The 25,804-nt window shown below is 45.9% G+C and overlaps 2 protein-coding genes and 2 pseudogenes across 2 annotated transcripts; 2 read left to right on the top strand and 2 right to left on the bottom strand.

The window, feature by feature from the left end:
- The first annotated feature begins 217 nt into the window (after positions 1-217).
- Positions 218-3,196, top strand: LOC136493156 (phosphomannomutase-like). Its single transcript, XM_066489204.1, has 11 exons — positions 218-399; positions 503-547; positions 633-699; positions 799-875; positions 1,261-1,296; positions 1,386-1,441; positions 1,521-1,620; positions 1,707-1,802; positions 1,883-1,972; positions 2,156-2,207; positions 2,962-3,196. Exons 1-11 carry the CDS (start codon positions 325-327, stop codon positions 3,015-3,017), a joined length of 750 nt encoding a protein of 249 aa, XP_066345301.1. The 5' UTR covers positions 218-324; the 3' UTR covers positions 3,018-3,196.
- A 322-nt stretch (positions 3,197-3,518) lies between these two features.
- On the bottom strand, positions 3,519-4,526 carry LOC136494916 (uncharacterized; annotated as a pseudogene).
- Positions 4,527-5,825: 1,299 nt separating this feature from the next.
- LOC136491552 (uncharacterized) lies at positions 5,826-6,735 on the bottom strand (annotated as a pseudogene).
- A 1,667-nt stretch (positions 6,736-8,402) lies between these two features.
- On the top strand, positions 8,403-12,258 carry LOC136493025 (uncharacterized). The gene is made up of 5 exons (XM_066489051.1): positions 8,403-8,817; positions 9,543-9,610; positions 9,690-11,661; positions 11,742-11,825; positions 12,016-12,258. The coding sequence occupies exons 1-3, from the start codon at positions 8,705-8,707 to the stop codon at positions 9,875-9,877; spliced, it is 369 nt and encodes a 122-aa protein (XP_066345148.1). The 5' UTR covers positions 8,403-8,704; the 3' UTR covers positions 9,878-11,661; positions 11,742-11,825; positions 12,016-12,258.
- The last annotated feature ends 13,546 nt before the right edge of the window (positions 12,259-25,804 follow it).

The raw sequence follows: 25,804 nt of genomic DNA, 5'->3' as shown, positions 1-25,804 counted from the left end.
TAGAAACATATTTGTGTTTATTGAATTTCGTATTTGACATGTTTTTTTTATCAATTACCGGTGTTTTTCACGCTTATTTTATAAAAACGCTATAGTGCCGCTATATATAGCTTGGTAGCTGCTGAAAAAAAAAAGTTGTCTCTGTTTTCGGTAGGCCGCTGTTTTGAACTAGGCCTTCGAGGCCATGGGACCGGATCAAAGCCAGGACAGACAGAGTTCTAGTCCAATCGCCTCCGGCTCCGGGGAAACAGAAACAGGAGAGCGACGACTTGTACAGTAGACGGGATCGGACTCTGGAGGAGTGGAGGCTTGTTGCGTTTGGCGATGGCTGCGCAGGGAAGGAACGCAGACGTCCTCGCGCTCTTCGACGTCGACGACACCCTCACCGCGCCCCGCAAGGTCCCGCGAGTTTCCCTGGAATCCCTGGCGTTTTTAGTTTGCGAATTAACCCCGCGCCGCGCATGAATCTTCTCCTCCTCCTCCTTCTTCTTCTATTGGTCAGCCGGTGACGCCGGAGATGCTGGAGTTCATGGTACAGCTGCGACAGGTGACAGCTGAGACATCTCTCTCACCAACCCTCTTACACTGCTGCGCATGCACAATCTGCGTTATGATTTTGATTTTGGGAGCAGCACGTGACTCTTGGCGTGGTGGGTGGATCTGATCTGGTCAAGATTACCGAGCAGCTCGGCAAATCAGGTCTGGAACCGGCCTATACAATCAAGTTAGTTGCTCCTCTCTGTTCGTCACTGCAAATTACATTGTTGATGAGCTTGCGTTCAATTCCTCTCGTTGCAGTTTTTACTGATTACGATTACGTCTTCTCTGAAAATGGCCTGGTTGCACACAAGAACGGAGAGCTAATTGGAACTCAAGTAAGTTTGCGTGCACCTTATCTCTACTGTCTATCAGTTATATGTATCGGTCAACTCTGAATTTCAGACCATCAAATTAGTATCAACAAGGAAGTAGTAGTAGTAGTGTAATTAATGAGGTAGAACTGAGACTGACCAGGCAAAGGAAAATCATGTTGTTGGCGAATATTAGGCTTCGATGTGAATCATTTTAGTAATACTCAAAGCTTGCATGACCAGGCAAAGCAAAATCATGTTCTACGGGCATTGTTGAATGCCTGCTTGAGCTAACACTGACAACTAACACAAACCAGATGTTTTTACTGTGCCTGCTACTCTACTAGAATTAAATATCTGACTCCTTTAGGCTCTCACACTGACCAACCTATTGTTTTGCACTCTGCAGAGTTTGAAATCATTTCTCGGAGAAGACAAGCTGAAGGTGAGTCTAGGTGGCAGCATATTCGCTTTCTTGCACTGCCCAACCGATAAAATCTCAGGCATCTGCTGAAGATGATGTGTTCTTTCCAGGAAATTATCAACTTCACTCTTCACTACATTGCTGACTTGGATATCCCAATTAAAAGGTCAGTGATTAGAATAATTCTGGTTTGCACTACCTTATATTGTCTTATTAGTCATCACTGATTATGATTATTGTCTCAGGGGTACATTCATAGAGGTCCGAAATGGGATGATTAACGTGTCTCCTATAGGGAGAAATTGCAGTCAGGAGGAGCGTGATGAATTTGAGAAGTATGATAAGGTATAGTATAAATCATCACCTACTAAACATTAGTAACCTTGTCTAGTTGGACATGGAATGGTATCATTCAAATAAATTTCCTCCAGGTGCATAACATCCGGCCTAAGATGGTGTCCGTGCTTCGTGAAAGGTTTATACACTTGAACCTGACATTTTCTATCGGTGGGCAGATTAGTTTTGATGTCAGTCTCTAGGACTTGTGCCACATTTTCCAGAAAATATTAGGCTTCATGGTATTTACTATTTCCACACTAAATGCCAGGTATTTCCCCAAGGCTGGGACAAAACTTACTGCTTGAGATATCTTGAGGAATTTCAGGAAATCCATTTCTTTGGGGATAAGACTTACAAGGTGGTATATCTACTTTATTTACTCTTGCTTGTGTCTTGTATGGTCTATATATGGTGTGTTGATATGTTTGTTTCCAAGCCACTGATGCAGGAATTCTATTTTCTTGCTAGTAGACACGAGCACAATCATAGCATGGCCAATCTTTGCTAATTCATCTGATTAATTTAATCTATGATTTAACAGGGTGGCAATGATTATGAGATTTTTGTATCTGACAGAACAGTTGGGCATACAGGTATATGCTGGTTGCATGTCAAAAGCTCATATTTTGATGCTTATGAATTTACAATGTCACCTGACAAAATTGGACATAACTTAGGGTGGAATTTTTCCAATGTGTTTCTTGCGTCTTGCCTAAATGGCAGAGCTCTCGCCAATTTCGTTCAATTTTTTTCTTGTGTGTTTCTTATTCCCTCCAATCACAAATACATGATGTTTAGAGGTTCAACCAATCTAAACTTTAGTTGCATATTACTTATGTGTTTGAGTTTGGATATTTGAATAATATGAGTGGATTTGTCTCAAAATGTAGTTTTAAAATTATGCTTTGCTTTTGTTTTCTAAATACCATTGTGTTTTGGGGATCATGTGGGATTAAAAATGTCGCATATTTGTGAGGGACTAGTAAAATTTCTCTAAAAAGAGGGGCGGGGGGGGGGGGGGGGGGGGGGGGGGGGGGCGTGGGTGGGTTGGGGGCGGAGAACATCACTACAAATTACAAAATCATATTTCAAGTACTCAACTAGACAGGTTATTGGCCTGCTTGGATGTGAATCATTTTGGTAGTACTGAAGCTTGTAAAATCCAATTAGTTGCTATGCTCTCTAGTGAATAGTGATGTGCTGGTCAAACTTGTGGCCAAATTTTCCATTACTGAAGTGTGACTCGTATGAAATTTTGTTTGCGAAAATTATACCTCTTTTATTTATCATACTAGTAGTTGCATCGCAATTGACATTCACTGCTGATTCAGTCATTTTTATTTGCAGTTACCAGTCCTGATGACACATTACAACAATGCAGAGATCTCTTCATGTCAAAGTGATCTCCATCTTATTGTGCCACTTATTTATATGCCTTGTAGATATTTCTGTGACCATTTTTTTTTTGCATTTTTACAGCGACTATATGCCACAATTTTTTTTCTTCGAAGTTCAAACAAATTGTACTTACTCCACATTGCCAAATTTTATGTTCTGAGTACAATTGGCGACTACAAGTGAAGAATTCACACCCTTTGCTATTGTCTGCTAAATTTCACAAGTTGTCGGTGTGTAAGGCCTTAGGGAAGGAAAAAAGTAACTACGGTAACCGCAGGCGCGTTCGCTTCTGCTGAAAGCTGGCTGTTTCAGGTTCCAGCTGCTTCAAATGCGGTGGCCTGAACCTATCAGCCAGTTATTTACATGGAAGCAAATAGAACTAACTTTGTGATCCTTCGCTGAGACCGTTTGTAGTCATGCAATGCTCAACCCCCCAAAAAAAAAGACATGTTTTTTTTTTAAAAGAAAACAAAAAAAAAAGACTGAACAGATGTTGCTCACACTGACACACAACGGCACCATTATGTTGGTAACAACCTTGCCATTGAGAAGCGATGTCATTATCCTTTAATCTTTCGGATGCAAGCATGAAGCATGTATACCTTGTTCTTGCATTGCAGGTACTTACACTTCATTTCCAGAATCCACTGTTAATAATTACTCACTGCTGCGCTGTAACAAAAAGTGATCAAAGAAAAAGAGAGAAAAAAGTAAAATAAAAGAAGCTATCGATGATTAAGTGAGCAATCCCAGAGCAGAGGCCGAGACTCGAGAGGAGTGTTCATCAGGGCAGGTAATGCGTGAGGGCGTATGCGACGGTAGATCCGTAGAAGAGAAGGCCACCGACGACGAGCGCAGGAGAGCGCGAAGGTGGCTCCGACGGCGAGCGGGATGCCGCAGGAGAGGATGCCGAACTTGAGCTGGATGGCAGTCGACCATGGACAGAAGCAGGAAAGAAGGTGCCCATGATGGAGCAGCCCAGCAGGCGAGCAGCATCATCGGCTGCGCGAACCTGAGCACGGCGCGGCGCCGCTCCCGTGGCGCCCGCGGCGCGCCACGCCGGCATCTCCTCGCAGTCGTCCGGACGGGCGCGGGGCTTCTGGGCGTCGCTGTCGCCGTAGAAGTCGTCGGAGGCTAGCAGCGTGATGGTCAGCTTCATCCCCTGCGCCACGAGGCTGGACAGGAGGTAGAAGCCGAAGGCGAGGATCTCGAAGAGGAAGAAGTTGCGCGCGATGTCGTCCCCCGCCACGCAGGCCGGAGTGATGGTGGAGGACGGGGTGATGGTGCCCGTGATGCCGATGAACACCGCCACCGTGAAGAAGGTGTTGGCTGACACGATCCCCTCCAGTGCCTTCACGGCCAGTTCCGGGTTGCGCCGCCGTAGCGTCGGCATTATTGCTGGTTGTGGTTGCTGCTTGTTTCTTCTTCTTCTTCTTCCGGTGGCCAGCCGGCCGGTGGCTCTCCTTGATCGATCCCTGGCCGCGCTCGCGCTGTGGGGGAATGGAGAGGGTCGATGAGAGTGGCTACTAACTATAACTATAACTACCAGTATGCCGTTACTGCTAGCGAGCGAGTGATGGGGGCTGGCTGACGCTGCAAGTTTCTTGTCAATGATGATAGCAAAGGTTGTTGAGGAACAATGCAAGAACGATCCTCTTCTGAGGTGGGTTAACAACTCTGAATAAAGAAAGCAATGCAGTACTGGAGTTGGTATTGATCGAGAATCATGTAGGCATGCAGCACAAGGACCTGTGTTTTCTAGACAAGAGCTAGCTTTTATTACACAATAGCAAATTCCCCTGTTTGATAGATGCCCACACGTTTGCATTTCGTAGCCCCTGTGGAAGTCAGATCAGATTCAACCAAGCTCGACCGTGAATCACACGCCTCCTCCTCGCATAAACGTGCCGTCCAGGTCCAGTGCTAGAACAATACGTGATCCATACTTAAAGCGGCTGCAGGGATCGGAACGTAGTGCAGGTAGCTCAGCTAGCTAGCTTTCCGGTGCGGCAAGGCAAACCTGAAAGGCGCTGCGGCGGCGCAGATGATCCAATTCATAAGTCGAGGAACTGTTTAGTTTCATCCCAAAACGTCAAATTTTTCAAGATTTCCCGTCACATCGAATCTTTGGACGCATGTATGAAGTATTAAATATAAATAAAAAATAAAACTAATTATACAGTTTAGACGAAATCCACGAGACAAATCTTTTAAGCCTAATTAGACTATGATTGAACACTAAGTGCCAAATAACAACGAAAACACTACAGTGCCTATTTTACCAAAAATTTTGGAACTAAAAGAGTCCGAGGAGGAGAAGATGATGCATGGATCATCATTGGATGGATGGATGTGGCGTCGACCCCAGCAGCCAGCAGCACCACCATGGGTTTCGATAGCTCGTCAACCACCGGTAGGTAGGTGCGCACCTGGTTCCCTTCCCAGTGTAGCAGACTGCAGACGGCTAGCGAGTGAGTTGTTATGCCCATGGCGTACTGGTTGTCCAGTAGCAATCCAAAGCATAGGAGAATGGAATTTTCATTGGTCCTGAAATCATGTATGATTAATTAATTGGTCCCTCTTCCTCCCACTGAAGTACAGCGCAGTTACTCAACAAGGTGCGTTGGTGGGCCACGCAACGTCAGCCCAAGACCCCCCTCCTCAGTTTCTAAATAAAAACAAGGAAAAATTGGATCCATACCATTGAAAAGAACCAGAGTTTAGAAAAATAGCACCCAAAGATTCAGCTTTAGAAATTTAGTATCAAAAGATAGGTTTGGTGTTGCCTTCTACCATTTCCGTTAAACGGATGTTCACTGGAACGCTGCGCTGCTCTCTCCTGCCGTCCTGCGACCACCACCGCTCACAATGGTGTTGCTACTGCAAGCTCCGGCGGTCGGGAGCACCTCCACGACCTCGATGCGCTTGTGCTTGCCCACGAGGCTGTACGCCCACACTTGCGTCTCCCCCTCCAGGTCCACGGCATAGTATACAATGTTGGGCCTTAGCGCGGGACACACCCTGGTGGACGCGACCATGGCGCCCGCCACGTCCACGAGCACGGCGGCGTCGCCGATGTATTCCGTATCCTCCCACAGTCCCACGTCTCCCTGCACTCGTCCAACACGCGCAACATGAAACCCTTCTCCTCCCACGGCCGTCAAGGGGCGGAGCAGCTCCACCTGCATCAGCTCGCCATGGGGGGACTCCACCAAGAGGCCATGACGGCGCCGTCGGGGGTGGGCACCGGGATGGCCTTGGATTACAGCATCGATTGGGAGGACGCCGCCACCGAGGTGCTGGACCTGGAGGCCTTGCGGTCGACAAGGGGGAGCGTGGCGATGGCTGGGAGCGGCTTGCGCGCGCCTGAAACGAGGTCGAGTAGGTGCATGGGCATCTCGCCACGCTCGTCCACGCGCGACTATTGACCCACGCACGGAGCCGAGGGGCACGAACCTAGCATGGGTCCACGTGGCCCAGGCGCGCTGGGAGGGTGTCCATGCCTCCACGGAGACCTCGCGGTCGGGGCACACGATTAGGCGGCGCGGTCGAGGGTGAGGTCGGCGCTGACATCCGTGGGGAGGAGCAGCCAGGGGCAGTCGGGTCGCGGGCATCCGCGGCGGGCGGTGAAGGTGGCTGCGGCGGTGCGCCAGGAGCCGCAGACGGGAGGCGCGTGACGACGAGGTCGAGCAGGTCCTCGTGGAGCCCCGCTCAGTCGGCCATGGGGATCGTCTGAGACGTCGTCCTCGCGTCGGCCATGCTGCGTGCGTGTGTTCTGTTATTGTGTGGTGTGTGTGTTAACGGGAAGCTAACAGAGATGCTAGGAAACTATAACGGAGAGAGCTTTCAATGCTATTTTTCTAAAGCTGAATTTTTGGATGCTATTTTTCTAAACTCTGGTTCTTTCAATGGTATAGATCTAATTTTCCCTAAAAACAATCCACTCGTCCACGTATTTGTTTCTATCCGCTCACGTGCTCCTATCCACTCGCCTGCCATCTCCAGCGCTCAGCTGCTGGCCCAGCCATGCGCGGTGCGAGACCGCCTCTAAGGCACAGCGCTCGGCCGTTGGCCCTGCCAGGCGCGGCGTGGCGCGCGGTCGCCTCTGAGTCGCGATGCTCAGCTGTCGGCCCTGCCAGGCACGGGGGCGCAGCTGCCTCTCCCAGTCGTGCGGGCGCTACCTCCCCACCACGTCATGCAGCCGCCGCCGCGCGACCCGCTGTCTACAAGCGTCGCTAGGCTACCGGCTCCGGTGAACTCCACACGTCGACAAGTCTCCATTCTCCCAAGCAGTAAGGAGATGTTGCACTAAAAACGCATGTTACAAGCATACGTTTCAATTGTTTTAGATATTTCAAAGTTATGTCACAAGTGTTTTATATGGATGTTGCAAAAGTAGATCAGGATGTTACATATATTGCAGTGGTTGTACATGTATGTTGCAAGCATCTATTCCAAATGTTTCATCTGTTTTTTTTCAAACGTATGTTGCAGATGTGTTTATTTGGATGTTACGTATGTTTCACTCATATGTTCCAAGTATTTTTATGTGGATGTTGCATATGTTTTGCACTGATTTTTTCAAGTGTTTTCATGCGTTTTTTCGAGTGTTTCAGACGCATATTTCAAGTGTTTCATCTGTCTTTCAGACGCATGTTGCAAATGTTTTATCTGGATGTTTCAAAAGTAGATCGAGTGCTGCTGCTGAGGACTCACCTTTCGCAGCCGCTTGCTGCGGGGCGCTGCTAATGTCTAGGCGGGGAAGCGGAGGGGGCACGAGCCGTCCCCGCATGGGGTCGGCTACGCGGGTAACGTGGAGCGACGCAGGACCTTGTGGACGCGTGAAACGGTGTGCAGGCGCGGACGTTCGGACACGCGCGCTCCTCTAGACGTCCGGATGCCAGCACTGTCGCCGTGCAAAATGCGGTACATCAACTAATTAAGCACCTTCCGAGGGAGATGCTTCCTAGCATGCATGTTGTATATACACATCATTTACCTACACATGAACACTACATGCTGCTGTTATCTTGTTCAATCTCCACTCTCCATGGCATAACTGCAAGAATGGACCAAATTACAATACCTACTGTACTATAATTGGATATTTGGATGAAATGCTTTATGTTTCCTATCTTCATTTCTGTTCGAAATAGTACATAAGGATCAGTTGACTTTTTTTGGGTACATTGAACAGGCTTCAGCAACAGTTCACTGCCATCCTGAATATGAAACTCCATATATATATAGCTCCTAGAATCTGCCTGCATAAGGTACGGCTTTCCAATCCGCGTCTGCCACGTTGCCATGCCGTGCTCGCGATTGCTGGTCTTCCGGTCGTGTGTCGGCCGTGGGCCGATTCATCCCTCCTTTTGGGCCTTTTCTGAAACCGTTCTGCCCGGTCACGTCCAGGCGACGCGGTTGGCTGCCTCTCTCTCCATCTATCCTCGCCGCCTCCGCTCTCGGACTGCGCCGCCCGCCGCCACCGTGCCCATATCCACCTGCTTCTACTCAACACCCGGCGGCGGTCTGGCTCCAGAGGCCCGCGGCGGCGAAGCGGCTGGAACGACGAGGAGGCGGCCACGCGTGCGTCACGGACCTCGAGGCCGAGGTCCACAACGGGGTGGCGCGCTTGGCTGCGGCGGCCGTACCGCGCGCTGGAGAGGTCACGGCGTCACGCACACCTGCTCCCATGTTGGACCGTGCCACCAGACCTACACCACGCCTCCTTATCTTCACAGTAGCTGGCCTTCGAATTCCCGGCGACAAGTTCTGCAGTAGTGCCGGTGGTCTCCAGTTAAAGAAGTAAGCGACTTGCTCATGATGCACACCAACTGTTTGTTAAAATGCCTTTCCGAAATCTCTCATTGCTATCCCTAATTTCTTGAGGATCTAATAAATTTCAGCAGGGGCCGTGTCAGTGCCATCAGGAATGTAGTATTCAGATTCTACTAGGGCTATAGTCCTACTGAAGAATTTTGAAAGCCTGACATGGCTGTTTTGGTTCTGCATTTTAGGATGCCAGAAATTCTAAGAGGTCAACAATCAGGTTTCAACACCTATCGATGTTTCTTCCATTGATGAATATTATAGATTGAATTCAGATTTCTACATAAGCACATGTAGGCCACCACATTTTTTTTTTCACATTAGTTCTCTACCACTAATGTAACTATTTTTAGTATGTCAAAACTATCGCGACCTACTTTAGTTTATTTAGTGCCTACTGTTTACATACTTCGCATGAAATCAGGTGAGCTAGCTTTTGGGAGGAGAATTTTTTGCCGTGCAATTCCAGGGCATTATTGGGATTGATTCATTCCAGCTTAGCAACCACCACATTAGTTCCCTAGGGCATTCTACTCCATATATATGCCTAGATCTCATTGAGCAGTCAGCACCATATGTGGATTCGAAGCAATTGAAAGAGGATCGCTATGATCAATAATTTTTCCTTTATTATTTTGGGTTGTTACTTTTTTCTTGCAGTTATTTAATAGAGACCACATCATCTATTTAGCTGTTTCAAGGTACTACAGGAGGATGAATATGGTAGAAATGACTGACGATCTCAAACAGGCATTTCGAGCAACAGGGGGTAAGGCTCACCAATCTCCAAAGAGTAATATTCTTTTTTGATATTGGCATACCATGTGTTATGCTACCTTGTGATATAGAATCTTTTGCATTTTTTATTCGAACCAGCTTCCCTGTTTTGTTACCTTGTGATATAAATGATTTCTCGGGACTCAAATTGAGAGCTTCCGAGTTCCGACAGCTGGTGCCGTACTGTCTCCTGCACAAGCTACAGCACCCAAGAACCATTGCGCCTTTGGTGCTGCTGCATGCTGCCGCTACCCACTAAGCTGTCCACGGGCAGAATCTCGATCGGCCTCTGGTTGTGGCTATAACCAGACCTCTCTTCCATGAAGGTGAGCTCAGAAACTTTCGAAGTTTCTTCTGATTCCTTGCATTGATTACCTAAGACAGAGCTGCTTGGTTGTGGGATGAAATCTGAATGTATTGTTCAATTCGGTACAAGATTTCGTTTGCTGCAATATGAATCTTATCGATCCATCCATGGTTCTGCTTCTATGTTCTAACACATGGTGAGTGTGCACCTAATCAAATATCAGTCGGTTTGATGTGTAACTAATCTCATCTGAGTTTTAGACACACTAATTGTTAGCTTTTGCCTACTGGTCGATCCACAAACTATGCCACTTTATGAACCACAGATAGCTCATGTTCAGAAAAACATCATTTATCGGGTGCATAATCATATTGCGCTTGCCGAAAAAGCAGAACATTCCTATTTCAATTTCAAGGCTGGGTACAATGAGGTAATAATATGAACATTGCTAATTTCGCGGTTGGATGACTATTGTTACTTATTTTCTAGTTAGTCTCCTGGTTTTCTAATAAGGACTTCAGCATCTATAGATGCTAAGGAAATAAAAATGATAATTTGATCTTGTTTCTTCTATATTTTTTGTTCATATACAAAAGCTGTAAGACTCTGTTGCCTTCAATCATCAGTACATGCTTGCTAGCACAAACTGTGTAGATTTTCCGGTGCCATATTGAAGCCCCTAACAAGCCTTATATCTCCTCTCAGCATCATTCCTCCTCTCAGCATCATTCCTCCTTCATCTTGCCTTCTTGATTTTGACCCCTAACACTGAAACTTATTACAAATTATGAGCATTTCACTATGATAAGTACGAAGAGCGGGCCTGGTGCAAGCGGTAGAGTCTTACTGCCTGTGACCGGAAGGTCCCGGGTTCGAGTCGCGTTCTCCTCGCATTGCACAGGTGAGGGTAAGGCTTGCCACTGACACGCTTTCCCAAACCCCACACAGAGCGGGAGCTCTCTGCACTGGGTACGCCCTTTCACTATGATAAGTACAGTCCTGTTGGGTTTACTCTGCTAGATGCCACATGCATTTCCAGTTTTGCAAATAAAACCGCTAGAGACTCATGTTGTTCATATACTGCTATCATGGCGTGTTTAAAATACTAAGTTGCTTGAGTACTTGGTCATGGCCGTTTTCTGATTTCTAATATTGCGTTTAAATTGGCTTAACTATATAATTAGTTCAGTTAATCATCTGCAAGTTTATCCATCCTTTTACTCATGCTATTTGATAATATTAATGTTTATTTAGTTGCAACAGTAGAGATTTTTCTAGAACCTTTTCCTTTTAGTTTGTTCTTCTATGTGATATATTTTCCTACCTACTTTTTACTTTTTAGTATTTATTGGTTAGACAGTAGAACAAAATTTTCAATATTTTTGGTTAGATCGGATTAAAATGTTGCATTATGAGGCTTCGAATTAAATAAGTTGTATTGCCATTTGTTCATTGTTCTTGCGAGGGAGGTTAACTTCAGATGGCAATGCTCTTATTCTTCTTCACCTAATCTATATTGGAGAGAGGTTGATGTTCCAACTTGTACTTGCTGCGGGGACAAAAAATGGTTCCATTCTGGAGAAATAATTGCAATCCGGTTGACACATTGATCGCTTCAGTTATAGGCATGTGTGGTTTTCTGCTTTCAGAGATGACAAGGCTATACAACACGCAATGTGAGCCACACCTCACTGCTTCTCTTGAAGCACTCCAAAAGATGGAGTCTATCTTTTTAGGTTGGTCAGTGTTTTATTCGGCTTCTTAGTTCTTTGTGCTTACATATCCATCTTCTTTACTTAAGTATGTTCACAAACAGATCTTTGGCATTCAGCCTTCAGCTGATCCACAGGTCCATGGTGATGGTTCCTCCAGTGCAAAACCAACTAATAACACCAAAGAGGTCAGTATCTCTACTCACTAACTAGGCCTCTACATCTAAAAAAAATTGATATAGCTTTTCCATAGGTTTAAATCATTAGAACATAGGTTTAAATAGTTGTAGTTTTGCTGATGAGCATGACAAACGCTTGTGTTGTCAAAGCTACACGTCATCTGTAAAAGAAAAATTACACTAGCAACTTTGACCTTAGTGTTGCAGGGTGGAGCCATGCAAGCTTGGTTGTACTTGCATCCATTGCATGGATGAATCTTACTGACGTGTCCTCATTCTACCAAAAGCGAAGGACCGTATATTTTTATTAAATAATGTATTATCATGTTGAGCACATTCATGTAAACAACAATTATGAGATTCTACTTCCAATTTTTTTGTCAAAATAGCAGTTCAACTGCTGCTAATTATTTACTTCTTCATTTGTATGGTCAGTTGCTGCTAATTGTTTTCTCCGGCATTTGTGTCTATTTATTGTTTAGCATAACAACTCTGATAGTGCTATATACCTTATTTACCATCTAAGTCATTATTCGTTTTTTTCGCAATATAATCTCTTAGCAACTGGTCTAAATTATGTCTAAAGTGAGAGTCCCTGTTCAAAGCAACCATAATTGCTCTCATATGCATTAAAGAATCTGGGCGTGGCGAAGCGCGCCTACTGACCTAGTTCTTCAAATAAGGCACTTGTGATATCACAAGCCCATGTCATTACAATTTCAGAATTTAGAGCTCTGGATTGAATTTTGGACTTTTTTTGATAAATCGACGGGAGGGGAGAGAATCCCCCACCTGGATGATATATTGATGATCGGCTCTTAAATATCCTTTTGATTACAAATACAATTTTGAGTTTGCTGGTGCTAAGAGTACAATGCGCTAGCTATTACAAAGCACCAAAAGAGGCGAAATGTCAGTTCCTGTCATCTTGCGGTAGACGAGCACCCCATAGGTAAGCTTCATGTTTGGGAGTGGTGGTTCACTGACAACACCACAACCAAGAGGTTCAATTCCACGACCACCACTCGGCGACTGTTAAGCTTCGAGTCGATTCGGACAGATGACAGTCGTGATTACATTGTCTTAGAAGCACATCCGGGACCCAATTGACGCTTGCCAACGCCCAATGAGGGAAGGAATCCTCAATGGAGGGAGGGCCGGCAAGGAGCATGAGGAGATCCAAGAGAGGGGACCATGGTCTCGTTACTGGCATTTGATGAAACAAGGCAACCAAGGATCATGGAGAAAGGTAGAGCTAGGCCACTAGAAGCGAAGCATGACAGTTAGAACTTGTGCAAAACATTAGGAAGAAGGGGTTGGAACTGAGGTGGGGTTCTGAGAAGTCCACAACATGTCATTGTGCACCAACAAACAACACTCTCAAATGACAATACTCCGATGGCCTCTGAGGGGGGTACCACCCCGGATACCCATGACAGACTACAAGGGCCGCGCTACTAGGGGCGGTCCAGCCCACAAGACGAAGACTTATGGTGCATGATACTGCTTGGCGTGTATCACAAGACATCAAGGGCGATATCCTGAAGATGCTATGAGATCTGTTAGGATATGCTCGATCCTGTGATTCTTGTAATATGTTATTACTTACTGGTTATCTTCTAGATTTAACCGACTTGTAACCCTACCCTCAGCTATATAAGGCGGGTAGGGGACCCCCTCAAAACACACGCAATATTATACGATAGCCAATACAAACCAACAGACCACAGGAGTAGGGTATCACGTCATGCTGACGGCCCAAACCTGTCTAACTCTTGTGTCTCTGTTGCCTTCTTGTTCTTGATTATACGTACCTCTGCCGATCAATCTACCTTCGTGGGATACCCCTTGAAGGACTACCGATGATATTCTGTCGATAGTTGGCGCGCCAGGTAGGGGTGTGCGTGCTGTTTCCATGATGAACAAGATGGTACACTTTTCAAACTCTTCGTCCTCTCCAAAGCCCGACCAGATCTTTACAGTCGGATCGATCTCTTGGGTCATCAATGCTGACGGAGACTGAGTGATCCTTGAGCCGGTGCAGATCGATTCTGCGCCGACCACACCAACACCTGCAACAGCAGATCCAATCTCGGAACCGCCTCCGAGGTCATCTTCACCAACAACTCGTCGCTTGCTGTCCCGCTACTCGAGGAAGCAGGTCGGCAACGACGATCTGATCGCATCCATCGATCAGGTTGGCCAGAAGCTCACCGACTGCCTCTCCCTCACGGAATTGGCTCTAACCACTCTAGTTCGTCGCCGACCACCTTCTGGTTCTGATCTATCGGAAGCCAATCGGGAAACTCCAGGGGATATGGCCACCATCCATCAGGATGCCCTAAGAGATAAATTCGCCGACTAGATTGGAGACATATATCCTCTCGTCGATCAGCTCTCGCCGACTATCAATATGTTGCAAATCGGCCAACATCCCGAAGAATCCCTCCACACCATCCTAGGGGAAAATCCAGACTCTGAGTCCTAGGGCTCTACGGAGATTGTTGCCGAAACCGCTGCTGTCCTACCTCCTTTTCCACCCTTCCGTGGTGGCGGGATTTTTAATGTCAGCATCAACAACCCTCCACGAGATGGAGAAACCGATGAGGACCACGCAACTCGTGTCAACAGAAACGCCAACCATGCACAGCACCGAGCGAATGAGTCCGCTATTGTGTTAGCCAAGGCTGTTTGCAACGGAGAACAACCCGACTCGCAAGGGAGGCCACGCCCACTCCGCCGCAACCTCGATGATGAATTTGTCCGTGTCGACGGCCATGATGTCTACAAGACCCCAAGTGCCAACTTAGCCGTGGCTGCTAATGAGCTCACTCAGCTCGAACAAATGCCAGAGGTCGCCAAGGTCACCGCATTGCTTAAAGCTGCACACTGCCAGGTCAACGAGATCCGCTAGGATCAGGGACCTTCATACTCGATAAGCTCGAATCACTGATCCACCACGTTAAGATCCAATCACCACCCCAGCGGAAGCCATTTCGCCAACCAACATCATGATGATAGACAACTCCTCCAGGGGGGAGCTAGGGAGAACCATATCAACAACCCTCACCAACACGACCAGGAAGTCGATCAAGATGTCCGAGCACACATCAACAACCTCCGGGATGCACGACATCATATCGATGGGTGCCGTTTCTCTCGGCATGAGGAGGAAGTACGCCGGTGTCAAGAATACGAGTAAGAATTCGGTAATCCGGACGTAGCCCTCCAGCCACTTAACGCCGACAATGCTCCTGATCCCAACGGTGACGATCCTGAAGGGCCCAAGCATTCACAAGAGCACTCCGAACACTCCAGTGGCCCCATGGTTTTAAAATCACCGGGGTTGAGCCCTATGAGGGGCAGATGAATCCCACACAGTGGCTACAAGCTTATGCCACCGCCGTGCGTGCCGCCAGGGGTGATACCAGTGTCATGGCAAACTATCTTCCCGTCATGCTCACACCGACCGCAATAAACTGACTCACGAGCCTCGCCCCAGATTTCATCGAATCTTGGGAACAGTTGAAGAAGGTCTTCACCGACAACTACATGGCTATATGTACTCGGCTGGGCACCAAGCATGATTTGAATCGTATTTATCAGAAACCGTCTGAGCTTCTCCGTAGCTACATTAGACATTTTTATGAGATGAGGAATTCTATTCCCAACATCACGAAAGCAGAAGTCATCACCGCCTTTGTCTGAGCACTCCATCACCGTGACCTCCATTCCAAATTCAATCATAAACTGCCAAGGGGGATTGGCGAGATGATCACGACCGCCGATTAATACGTCGATGCTGAAGAGGCCGAAGTTCGCTTCACCGAGGATACAGGCACTCACCGCTCAACTCGCCGCAACGACGATCGCCCCGACAGATGATGCCATAATGACCGCCGCTACGACGACCGTGGCCACCATCAAGACAGTGGCTGTGATCGGCCAGAAGGGTCTAAAGCTAGTCAGTATCGCCGTCGTCGACCAAACAACATTGTCGCTACCATTGATGAACCTTGCACCAAACGTAACTACGATGAGCACTATAAGAAAATCCTCGAAGGCCCATGCCCCCTCCATAAGAGCAACAAGCACAAGATGAAGGACTGCCTTGGCTTAACTAAGGAGTTCCAGGCCAAAAAGAAGGACGACAACGGAGCCAGATGTCGTCGACCACCTGGGGACAACAATAACGTCTTCTAGGATCATGATAAAGTGGTCGCCACTATCTTTGGGGGCCTTGCCGCCATCGAGAATAGAAGAGATTGAAAACTCACCACCCGTCAGGTGCTCGTCGTCAACTCAGACGACGCTATCATCGACCCCAGTTATTGCCCCTGGTCTGAGGTCCCCATCACTTTTAGCAAGGCTGACTAGTGGGTGAACATCCCTTACACAGGGCGCTTCCCCCTCGTTCTTGATGCAACCATCAAGAAAGTACTCTTCAGGAAAGTACTCGTTGATGGCGGAAGCACCCTGAACCTACTCTTCGTCGAAGCCCTAAAGGAGCTGGGCCTTGGAGTAGAAGACCTCACTCCCTCTGACTCCTTCTGGGGGTGGTACCTAGTAGGTCATCCCAACCGCTTGGAGAGATCACCCTCCCGGTACAATTCAGCACGGCTCGCAACTTTCGTGTTGTGCACATCAACTTCTACATCGTCGACTTCAACTCCGCCTACCACACCATACTTGGTCGGTCAGCTCTGGCCAAGTTCATGACCATACCGCACTATGCCTATCTGGTATTGAAGATGCCCACACCTGTAGGAGTTCAGGCTCTGCGGGCCAACCTCTCCATCACCTATGCCTGCGAGATAAAGAGTCCCTCCCTCGCCGAAGCCACCGACCTCTCCATCCAGATGGCCAGTATGGTCACCGACGCCAAGACAGTGCTCGCCGATGACATGGAGATCCCAGCGCTAGAGCCTCCACGTGCCTCCGCCAAGTCTAAGGAAACGAAGGAGGTCGGCCTCGACCTCAACGACCCCACCAAGATCACCAAGATTAGGGCTCATCTCGACACCAAATAGAGCACGCTCGTCTCCTTCCTACGTGCCAACACCGACGTGTTTGCTTAGAAACCTGTAGACATGCCAGGGGTACCATGGGAGAAGATCGAGCACTCCTTGAATGTCTCGCCGACCGCCAAGCCGATCAAGCAGAAGCTTCGATGATTCGCGCCATACAAGGAGGCTATTAGGGTAGAAATAAAACGACTCCTAGCAGTCAGATTTATTAAAGAAGTGTATATTCTAAATGGCTGGCAAACTTAGTTCTGGTTCAAAAGAAGAATAAAGAATGGAGAATGTGCGTTGATTACACTGATCTCAATAAACACTGCCCTAATGACCCCTTCGGTCTGCCTTGGATAGACGAGGTTGTAGACTCCACTACTAGCTGCGAATTCCTCTCCTTTCTCGACTGTTACTCCGGCTATCACCAGATATCCCTCAAAGAGGACGACCAGATCAAAACATCATTCATTACGCCTTTCGATGCGTATTGCTATACGACCATGTCTTTCGGACTCAAAAACGCCAGGGCGATCTACCAAAGGGCCATCCAGACATGCCTTGACCAACAGATAGGCCGCAACGTCAAAGCTTACATCGACGATGTGGTCGTCAAATCCAAAGCCACCGACAATCTCATCGCCGACCTCGAAGAAATGTTTGTCAACCTGAAAAGATACCGATGGAAGTTGAACCCTTCAAAGTGCATCTTTGGTGTTCCATCCGACATACTCTTGGGCTACATCGTCAGCGCCCATGGCATCGAACCCAACCCCAACAAGGTCTCCGCCATTACCAATATGAAATGACCGACCTGCATAAAGGATATACAGAAGCTCACAGGGTGCATGGCTGCTCTCAGTCGCTTTATATCATGCCTCGACGAAAAGGGACTACCATTCTTCAAACTACTCAAGGCCTTCGAGCGCTTCTCTTGGTTGAAGGAGTCTGATAAAACCTTTGAGCAGCTCAAGTTGTTTTTAATGAAACCCTACTGATCTACATCGCCACCACTTCTCATGTCATTAGCACAACTATCATCGCTGAGCGCGAGCAAGCTGGACACGCCTATATGGTACAACGTCTGATCTACTTCATCAGTAAGGTTCTTAATGAGTCCAAAACTCGTTATCCTCAAGTTCAGAAGCTGTTATACACCATTCTGGTCACGCCGCACAAGCTTCGCCATTTCTTCGAGTACTATAAGATCGTCGTGGTCACTAAGTTCTGTATAGGGGACATCCTCCATAACAAAGAGGCCAATGGCCGCATCATCAAGTGGGTAGTCGAGCTTGGCACTTGTTCCATAGAATTCAGAAGCAGGCCTACCATTAAGTCACAGGCGCTGGCTGACTTCGTCGCTGAGTGGATCGAGATCCAAGAGCCCATCCCCGTTGCTTGCCCCGAGCACTAGGTGATGTATTTCGACGGCGCCCTCAACATTGACGGTGCTGGTGCTGGCATTTTATTCATTACTCCGACTAAGGACAAGCTCCGTTATGTCCTTCGATTTCATTTTCTAGCTTCCAACAACACCGCGGAGTATGAAACATGTCTCCATGGACTTTGTATAGCCGTCGAGCTCGGCGTCAAATGCCTCATGGTATATGGAGACTCCACACTAGTCATCAACCAAGTCAATAAAGATTGGTCCTATTCCAGTGAGAAGATAGACGCATACTGCTCTGAGATCAGGAAACTCGAAGGAAAGTTCTACGGTATCGAGTACCACCACGTGGTATGAGACCAAAATCATCTCGCCGACCACCTATCTAAGGTAGACTCTTCTCGCACTGCGATTCCACCTAGGGTCTTTGTTCAAGACCTCTTTACGCCGTCTATTAAGGAAGAGAAGGAAGTTCAAGAAGTTCCCCCCGCCGAGCAGCTGGTACTTACAGTACCTTCGCCGGTCGTAGATTGGAGGGAACAGTTCATCAAGTACCTCACCAGCGTCGACGTACCCGCCGATAAGACCAAAACTAAACGTCTCATCTATCATAGAAAGCATTACGTGCTGGTAGATGGGAAGTTGATGAGAAAAAGCGCCAAGGGAGGGATACTGTAGAAATGCATCACCCGAGAAGAGGGTGCAAAATTACTTCTTGAAATTCACTTTGGTTCCTGTGGCAATCACGTGGCCTCCAAAAACCTTGTCGACAAAGCTTTTCGAGCTGGTTTTTATTGGCCCACGACCATCGCCGACGCAGAAGACCTCGTCCGATATTGTGAAGGATATCAATTTTTTGCCAAGCAGATACACGTGCCGACGTAGGAATTGCAGACCATCCCAGCTTCTTGGCCTTTTGCATGCTGGGGATTGGACATGATTGGGCCCTTCAAGCCTGCCCCAGGCAGTTTTCGGTACGTATACTTCGCCATTGACAAGTTCTCCAAGTGGATCGAGTACAAGCCGCTTGTTTCGGCTACTGCAAAGAAGACTATCAAGCTCTTCGAAGATATCATCCATAGATTCGGTCTCCCGAATAGCATTATCACCGACCTAGGAACTACATTCACTAGTCACCATTTTTGGGACTTCTGCGAAGACCAATACATCTACGTCAAATACGTCTCTGTTGCCCACCCTAGAGCCAATGGCTAGGTCGAACGGGCAAACGGCATGATCCTCGATGCCCTCAAAAAGAGACTATACCAGAAAGAGGAAAAGCATCTAGGCAGATGGCTCAAATAGCTCCTAGCTATGGTTTGGGGACTACGCACTCAAGCTAGTCGCAACACCGGTGTATCTCCATATTTTTTTGGTCTATGGCTTAGAAGCCACACTTCCTGCGGACATTGCCTTCCAAGCACCTAGGGTAGACCATTATAATAAAGAGCAAGCCACAGCTAGTCAGACAGAGAATGTCGACAGAGCCGAAGAGGAACGCCTAATCACTTGCATCTACACGACCAAATATCTAGAAGGCCTACAAAGATACTACAATCGCAATATCAAAGGTCGTTCGTTTGCGGTCGGTGACCTCGTTCTCTGTAGAAAGCAAAAGACCTAAGGGATGCACATGCTCTCCTCCCCCTAGGAAGGGCCTTACATGGTCAAAGAGTGTAACACCCCAGGTGTTAAGCTTGCATAATTTGGCTTGCATTGCATGGGTATGAGCATCAAGCATTCATATTTAAGCTTTTACATTTGAAACATGTGATTGAAACATATGAAACATGTGTGTTATTTTATGTTTCTTTGTATATATGCATATGATCATGAGTGAATACATGTAAATGGTTGATGTGAGTCACTAAAACATCTTAGCTACACTTAGGATGACTAATGGAACATTGTTCATGAAGATCACTTTGTCTAATCAAGTCCTGAAGTGATGCTATGTATGTCGACCTGGAAAGTGAAATGTGTAACCAATGTATGAAATGTTTGTGTGACCTTATGAATAGCTTAAACATGTTTAGAATGTCATTATGAACAACTTTGGTATTCATGACTGAGGGTAATTTGGTCACTAAGTCATAGTTCAAGTGTTAGTCATCATTTAAATGTAGTAGGTTTGACCTAGTTTGAACGATATGATAGAGACTTTGCATGGATGTGTGCACTAAAGTAAAGTTGTAGCATTTGATAAGAGGAACAACTTTTATTTTTGGGTCATGAGCTAATTATGTGCATAGCTTAGTCTTTTTGAGCTCACAAAATTCAACATTTTGCTGTTTTTTCAAAATCAAATTTCACTAAGTCATTTTCGACTGATAGTGTGATGAGCTCAACTTTAGGCTGATTTTACTCTCTAACCATCGAGAATTAGGACTTGATTTGTAAATAAGATTTGTAGCTGGTACATAGCTCTACAAATTTGATTTTAGTGTCATTCACTGAATCGCTCTGGATCGATAGAATTAGTGTCCTGAAATCGTGCAGTCAGGCGCTTGAACGGGCACTGACAAACGCCGCGCCGCGCCGGTTCATGGCCGACCAGCCACAGATGCTGGGCGCTGTGTGGAGGAAATGAAGCCACGCATCGCTGTTGCCCTGACCAGCCAGGCCACGTCGAGCCAGAGCGCGCCTTCACCCTCCCCAGCATCCACTCGTGACGCCCCGTGCTCCCATTTGCATTTCCCTGCCTTCTCCTTCGCCGTAGCGCTCGTCCGCAGCAGCCGCAGCAGCGCCGAGCTCGCGCTATCGCTTTACCGGCCACCAAGCTTGCCCCACATCGCTTCTCCACCACCGCAGCCACTCCACTGTGATCCCACCGTCTCACCACACCCGCATTTCTCGCTAGCCGCACATGGTAAGGCTTTCGTTCCGTGTTTGCTCTCGCTGGTGTTTTGCCGCCATGCTCCGTCACCGTGGCCAGGATGCTTCCACCCATTGTGTGCCACAATAGTGTTTGCTCTGGTTTCACCATAGCCTGTAGATGCTTGGCCGAGCCCTAGATTGAGTCGTCGTGGTCACCTCTGGCGTATCGCCGTTGACCCGCACCGCCGCGCTAACACCTTCGCGCCACCGCGCACGTGGCTAGAGCACGTCGGAGCACCTCGCGTAACCTAGATAGCCGTTATAGATCCGTGTCGTCACCGTGGTTCTGGTGCGCTCTTCGTCGAGCTTCGCCATGGCCTTCCATGGCCGCCGCACCGTAGCACCGCGCCGTCGTGCCACCATGGCCGGCGATGAGCATGCTCCTATGCACGCGCTCCCTCACTACCTAGGTCACCCGATGCGTCTTGGTCTGTAGAACATGTCTGTACATTTTGTTTGGCCGGAGAGCTCGCCGGTGATGAGCTAGGGCTGATCCGCGTCAAGCTGTGCCGCTCCCCTATTTTGTTTCGCTGACATGAGGGCCCGTCTGAAGCGTGGATCCCGCCTATCAGCGACACAGTTTCAAAGGATAGTTCATTCATTTTTAGATTTGATGCAAACTTTGAAAAAGGATAAGTTGAGCTGTAGAGATCCAAATCTTATAAAACAAATTTTGTTGTGTCCCTCATGAAGTGTAGTGTTTTGTAAAAAATATGATATGTACAGTTTTTGATATTTTTATTGGGGATTTAAATGTATTTAGATAAATGCTTTTTGAATGTTAATAATCTTGTAAAATAAATATCTTGAGCTAGAAAACTCCTAAAATTGTGATTCAATTTTGTCGGTTTTGTATTGACATGCTCTAGCTAGTAAAATATGAAGCTTGTTGTAAACTTGATTTAAATATGGTCTTTCTATTTATTTATTAATAAATGGCATTTTCTAAGGAAATTTGTAGGGATAAAATATGTAATATATTGCTATGCAAATTTTTGTACAGTAGTATGACACTAATATGAAGCTAAGAAAAATATATAATCTGTTGCTTGACACTTTTCTATAGGGTTTACTATTTTCACTAAATTAACCCTTGCTAGCTTATCATTTTTGCATAGGATGTTATACATGTGCAAATGGTATAAAATTTTCATAGTAGCCTATTATGAGCATTAGGAGTCTACTGTAATTTTCTAAGAATTTATTGTGCACATTTGGTGTTTGTTTATTATTTACCCTAATTATTTAATTAAATTAATAAAGGCATATAAGTAATTAAATTGGGGTTCACCATGATGTTTTCTATGATTCTTGTGAGGCATAGTACCTGTTGATGTTCATAGTAAGGTGTAGAAGCCATTGATTGCATGCAACTATCTAATTATCACTTTATAATTCAAATACAAGGCTGCATATATAGTTTTGATTGTGTGGATGATTTCATATGGATAATGGTTTTTGCTGTAAAACTTGTTAATAACAAAGTTGTAGATAACTTACTAATCTACCTTCTGTTAAAGTTTCACAGTCATAGGACTTAGGGTTTTAGAGTTATAACTGTTACAAATTTGCTGTCCAAAATGTTTACTTTCTGGACAGATTTGATTGAATGATTTGTTTGCCCTATATAGCTGTTGAATCATAGTAAGAGTCTTAAAAGAAAGTTGTAGACAATTTCTTAAGCTTTCCAGAATGACCACAACATGATTTTGATGTATATAACTCCAGTTATGAGTAAAACAAGTAGCTGCTGTTTTGAGGTGTATTAAATGAATTGTTGAAGTGTTTGATAAAGTAATCAAGAAGAGATATGCACCTACTCAGTAAAATGTGATGCACTTGTTATTACTTTAACACCATGCTATTAATAATACTTACTTGAATGCATTCATCATGTGTCATCATACTATACTTGTTAGCATGTATGCATTTGTAATATCTTATGCCATATTTATGCATCTAGGATCGATAGAGGAGATAACATTGCGAAATTCAACGAAGGAGAGGAAGAGGACCAGCAGGAGATTCCTTAAGCCGTAGCTCTCGAAGAAGAGGAGCAGACCTTAGAATAGCTTCCGGAGTGCCCTGACCACCGCCCCACTTCTTTTCTGAAAGGAAGCCCCGGAGTATTATAAGTCTCCCAGTGTTTTACAAAATATTACTTGAGTCCTTTATGGTTGATGCATTAGGTTATAAGAGTTGATTGGAACCACTTGATGCATATAATTTCCTTGTCCAGAAATATACATTTAACCCTGCGTAGGTCTAGGATCGAATATATGCTTAGCCTTGCTCAGACTAGTAGAAGTTGAGTGATTTCCTGTCACCTGTGAGATATAGGTGGATACCGAAGCACGGTTGACTATATTTGCTATTGTGGAAAAGAACCATGGGGTAATGTAAATCGAGGTCAGGTGAAGTCTATGCGTAGGTTGACTCATGTGATTCCGTCTGTGCCGATTAAGGATCGTACCGTTGTTGGCACTTTTGACAAGATTAAACTCATACCTATCACTTAGCTGTCCAGATAACTCATTCCGACCACGAAGCCGAGTAGCTCAACTCAGGCTAAGCCCCACTCTGTAAGAGTGCGTACTCTGGATGGTAGTAAGGATGTGCGGGGAGGTAAACGTGAGCCCAAGGGCAGGCTGGGCCTGAACGTCCTAACAGTTGGTTGTCCCTGATTGGGCAGCGCTGGGTGAACCCGCAAAATGTGTACTTGAGTTGTACCAAAGGTGACCATTGATCTAGTCTACCTGTGTTTATGTTAGGAATAAATTCCCAGCTGGTTGAAATCGATTCGAATCACCGTCTCTCCCGGATAGTGAGAAACTTGGCTAGCCCCAATATCGTAGTAATTGTATTATGGAATATGATGGTTCGGATAAACATGGAATTACTATACCTGCTATGGTTACTATTGTATACTCTTAAAATGATGTATCACATATTTGGCACATGATAGTTGCTAATTTAGAGATGGATAGTTATAATTAACTTGATAACGGAATTATAATTGTATAACTAAGTTAATTGCTTTTTCTGCAAAATGTTGTCAAGCTACCTCCACTTATAAAGCAGTGCATAATCCTTGGAGTCAATTTATTTCTGGTTTATGACGGGTAAGTTTAGCTGAGTACTTTCTCGTACTCAGGGTTTTATTCCCATTGTTGCAGATGTCACAGTATATCATGGATATTGCAAGAGTTGCTTCTATCCCGCTATGGATGAGGAGTAAGCCTTGGGCAGGCTTCTTTACTAATCCCTCTATATGCTTTTGTGGACTATGATCGTATGTTGACACTATATTAAACTATGTTGGCAAATGCTACTTTTGAACTTAATTTGCTTCCGCTATTATCTATCAAACTTGGTTTGTAATAACTTTATTTCATACTCTGATGATGGAAATGTATCTGCGAACTTTATGTAATATGTGACATGTATGTTGAATCATGTGTGATCTTGGTTGTTTATGGATCGTTTATCAAGACCCGTCGTGGTACTCGACAGACTACCGGGTTTATATGGGCTCAAGTATGACAGTGCGACCGCTTGCGGGCAGTCATTGTACTTGTGCTCTTATAAATTGGTCGGTTCTGCGATAGCTAGTATCAGAGCAAGATTCAACGTTAATTGTCACATGTATATTTAAAACAAAGGTTTTTGTTTTCCAAAACCCTTTTCTAGCAACTAATAACTATATAAATAGGTATTTGAAATCTAAAGTGTGACAGTGATCACTTTCCTTATGCCCAAATTAAGGACTATTAGGTGGCTATTTAAGTACTTAGGGGTTTTATTTCGTCGTCCATACGACGTGCTATTGTATGGATGCCATTCACTTGAATGGTAATGTATGGATCAAATGCCTCTACGCCAAGGTAAGAAGGTAAGTTGATGAGTGGTATGACCATAAGATGTGAGCATGTGGTCGGGGAGAGTTAGCTTTGGTATGGCTATGTATGCATGCTTGCATGTGTATATGGTGCGTATTTAATTGTGGGTATAAACTATCATCGGGTAGCTTTGATACGGAAGTATATGTATGGGTATACATATATGGAAGTATTTAGATTTACATTCTGCATATATAATTATGGGGTTTGGGCTGAAATGAAACTCTTATGCAGGTACACTAACAATGAAGCATATAGCTCGACTAGCTTCGCTATATATGAGAGAACATATGTATGCCACCATGTATGTCGTTAGAAATATTATTTTTCCTAAGTTTGTGAGGATGTACGGAACGTGCATGCATCATGATAATAATTAATCAATACTTACATTGTTCCTCCCCTTATAAATTTCTTACTCAGTTATGTAACTCTTATCCATTATGACCTTGTCTCATAAAAGTTGTACATGTGGATGGTACAGATGTCAGCACCAGTTGGATGTGAGAATTTCCTGATGGTGTTCGGAACTCCTACTTTGCTTTGGAGAGTTTTGCACTTTACGGGGTATCATGAGCCACCTCTCTATCATTGGAATGAAGAGTACCTGGAGGGACAGCCATGGTATGAAGTGAGGCTAACCATACCAGCCCGCACATAAGTACCCTTCTGACAGGAGTGGAAGGAAGAATCTAAAAGGAAAACTCCTTGGGAGGCTTCCCAAGTTGTGGCCTTCGAGGTGTTGAGTCGATCTGTCAGCAGCATGGGGATGCACTTACCGGCAGTGCTGCTGGTATGTTTCCTCGGGTGGAT

This window comes from Miscanthus floridulus, chromosome 11, assembly GCF_019320115.1.
Source record: "Miscanthus floridulus cultivar M001 chromosome 11, ASM1932011v1, whole genome shotgun sequence".
Classification (NCBI taxonomy): domain Eukaryota; kingdom Viridiplantae; phylum Streptophyta; class Magnoliopsida; order Poales; family Poaceae; genus Miscanthus; species Miscanthus floridulus.
The sequence above is the reverse complement of the archived record's forward strand: the minus strand, read 5'-3'. Positions and strand labels throughout refer to the sequence as shown.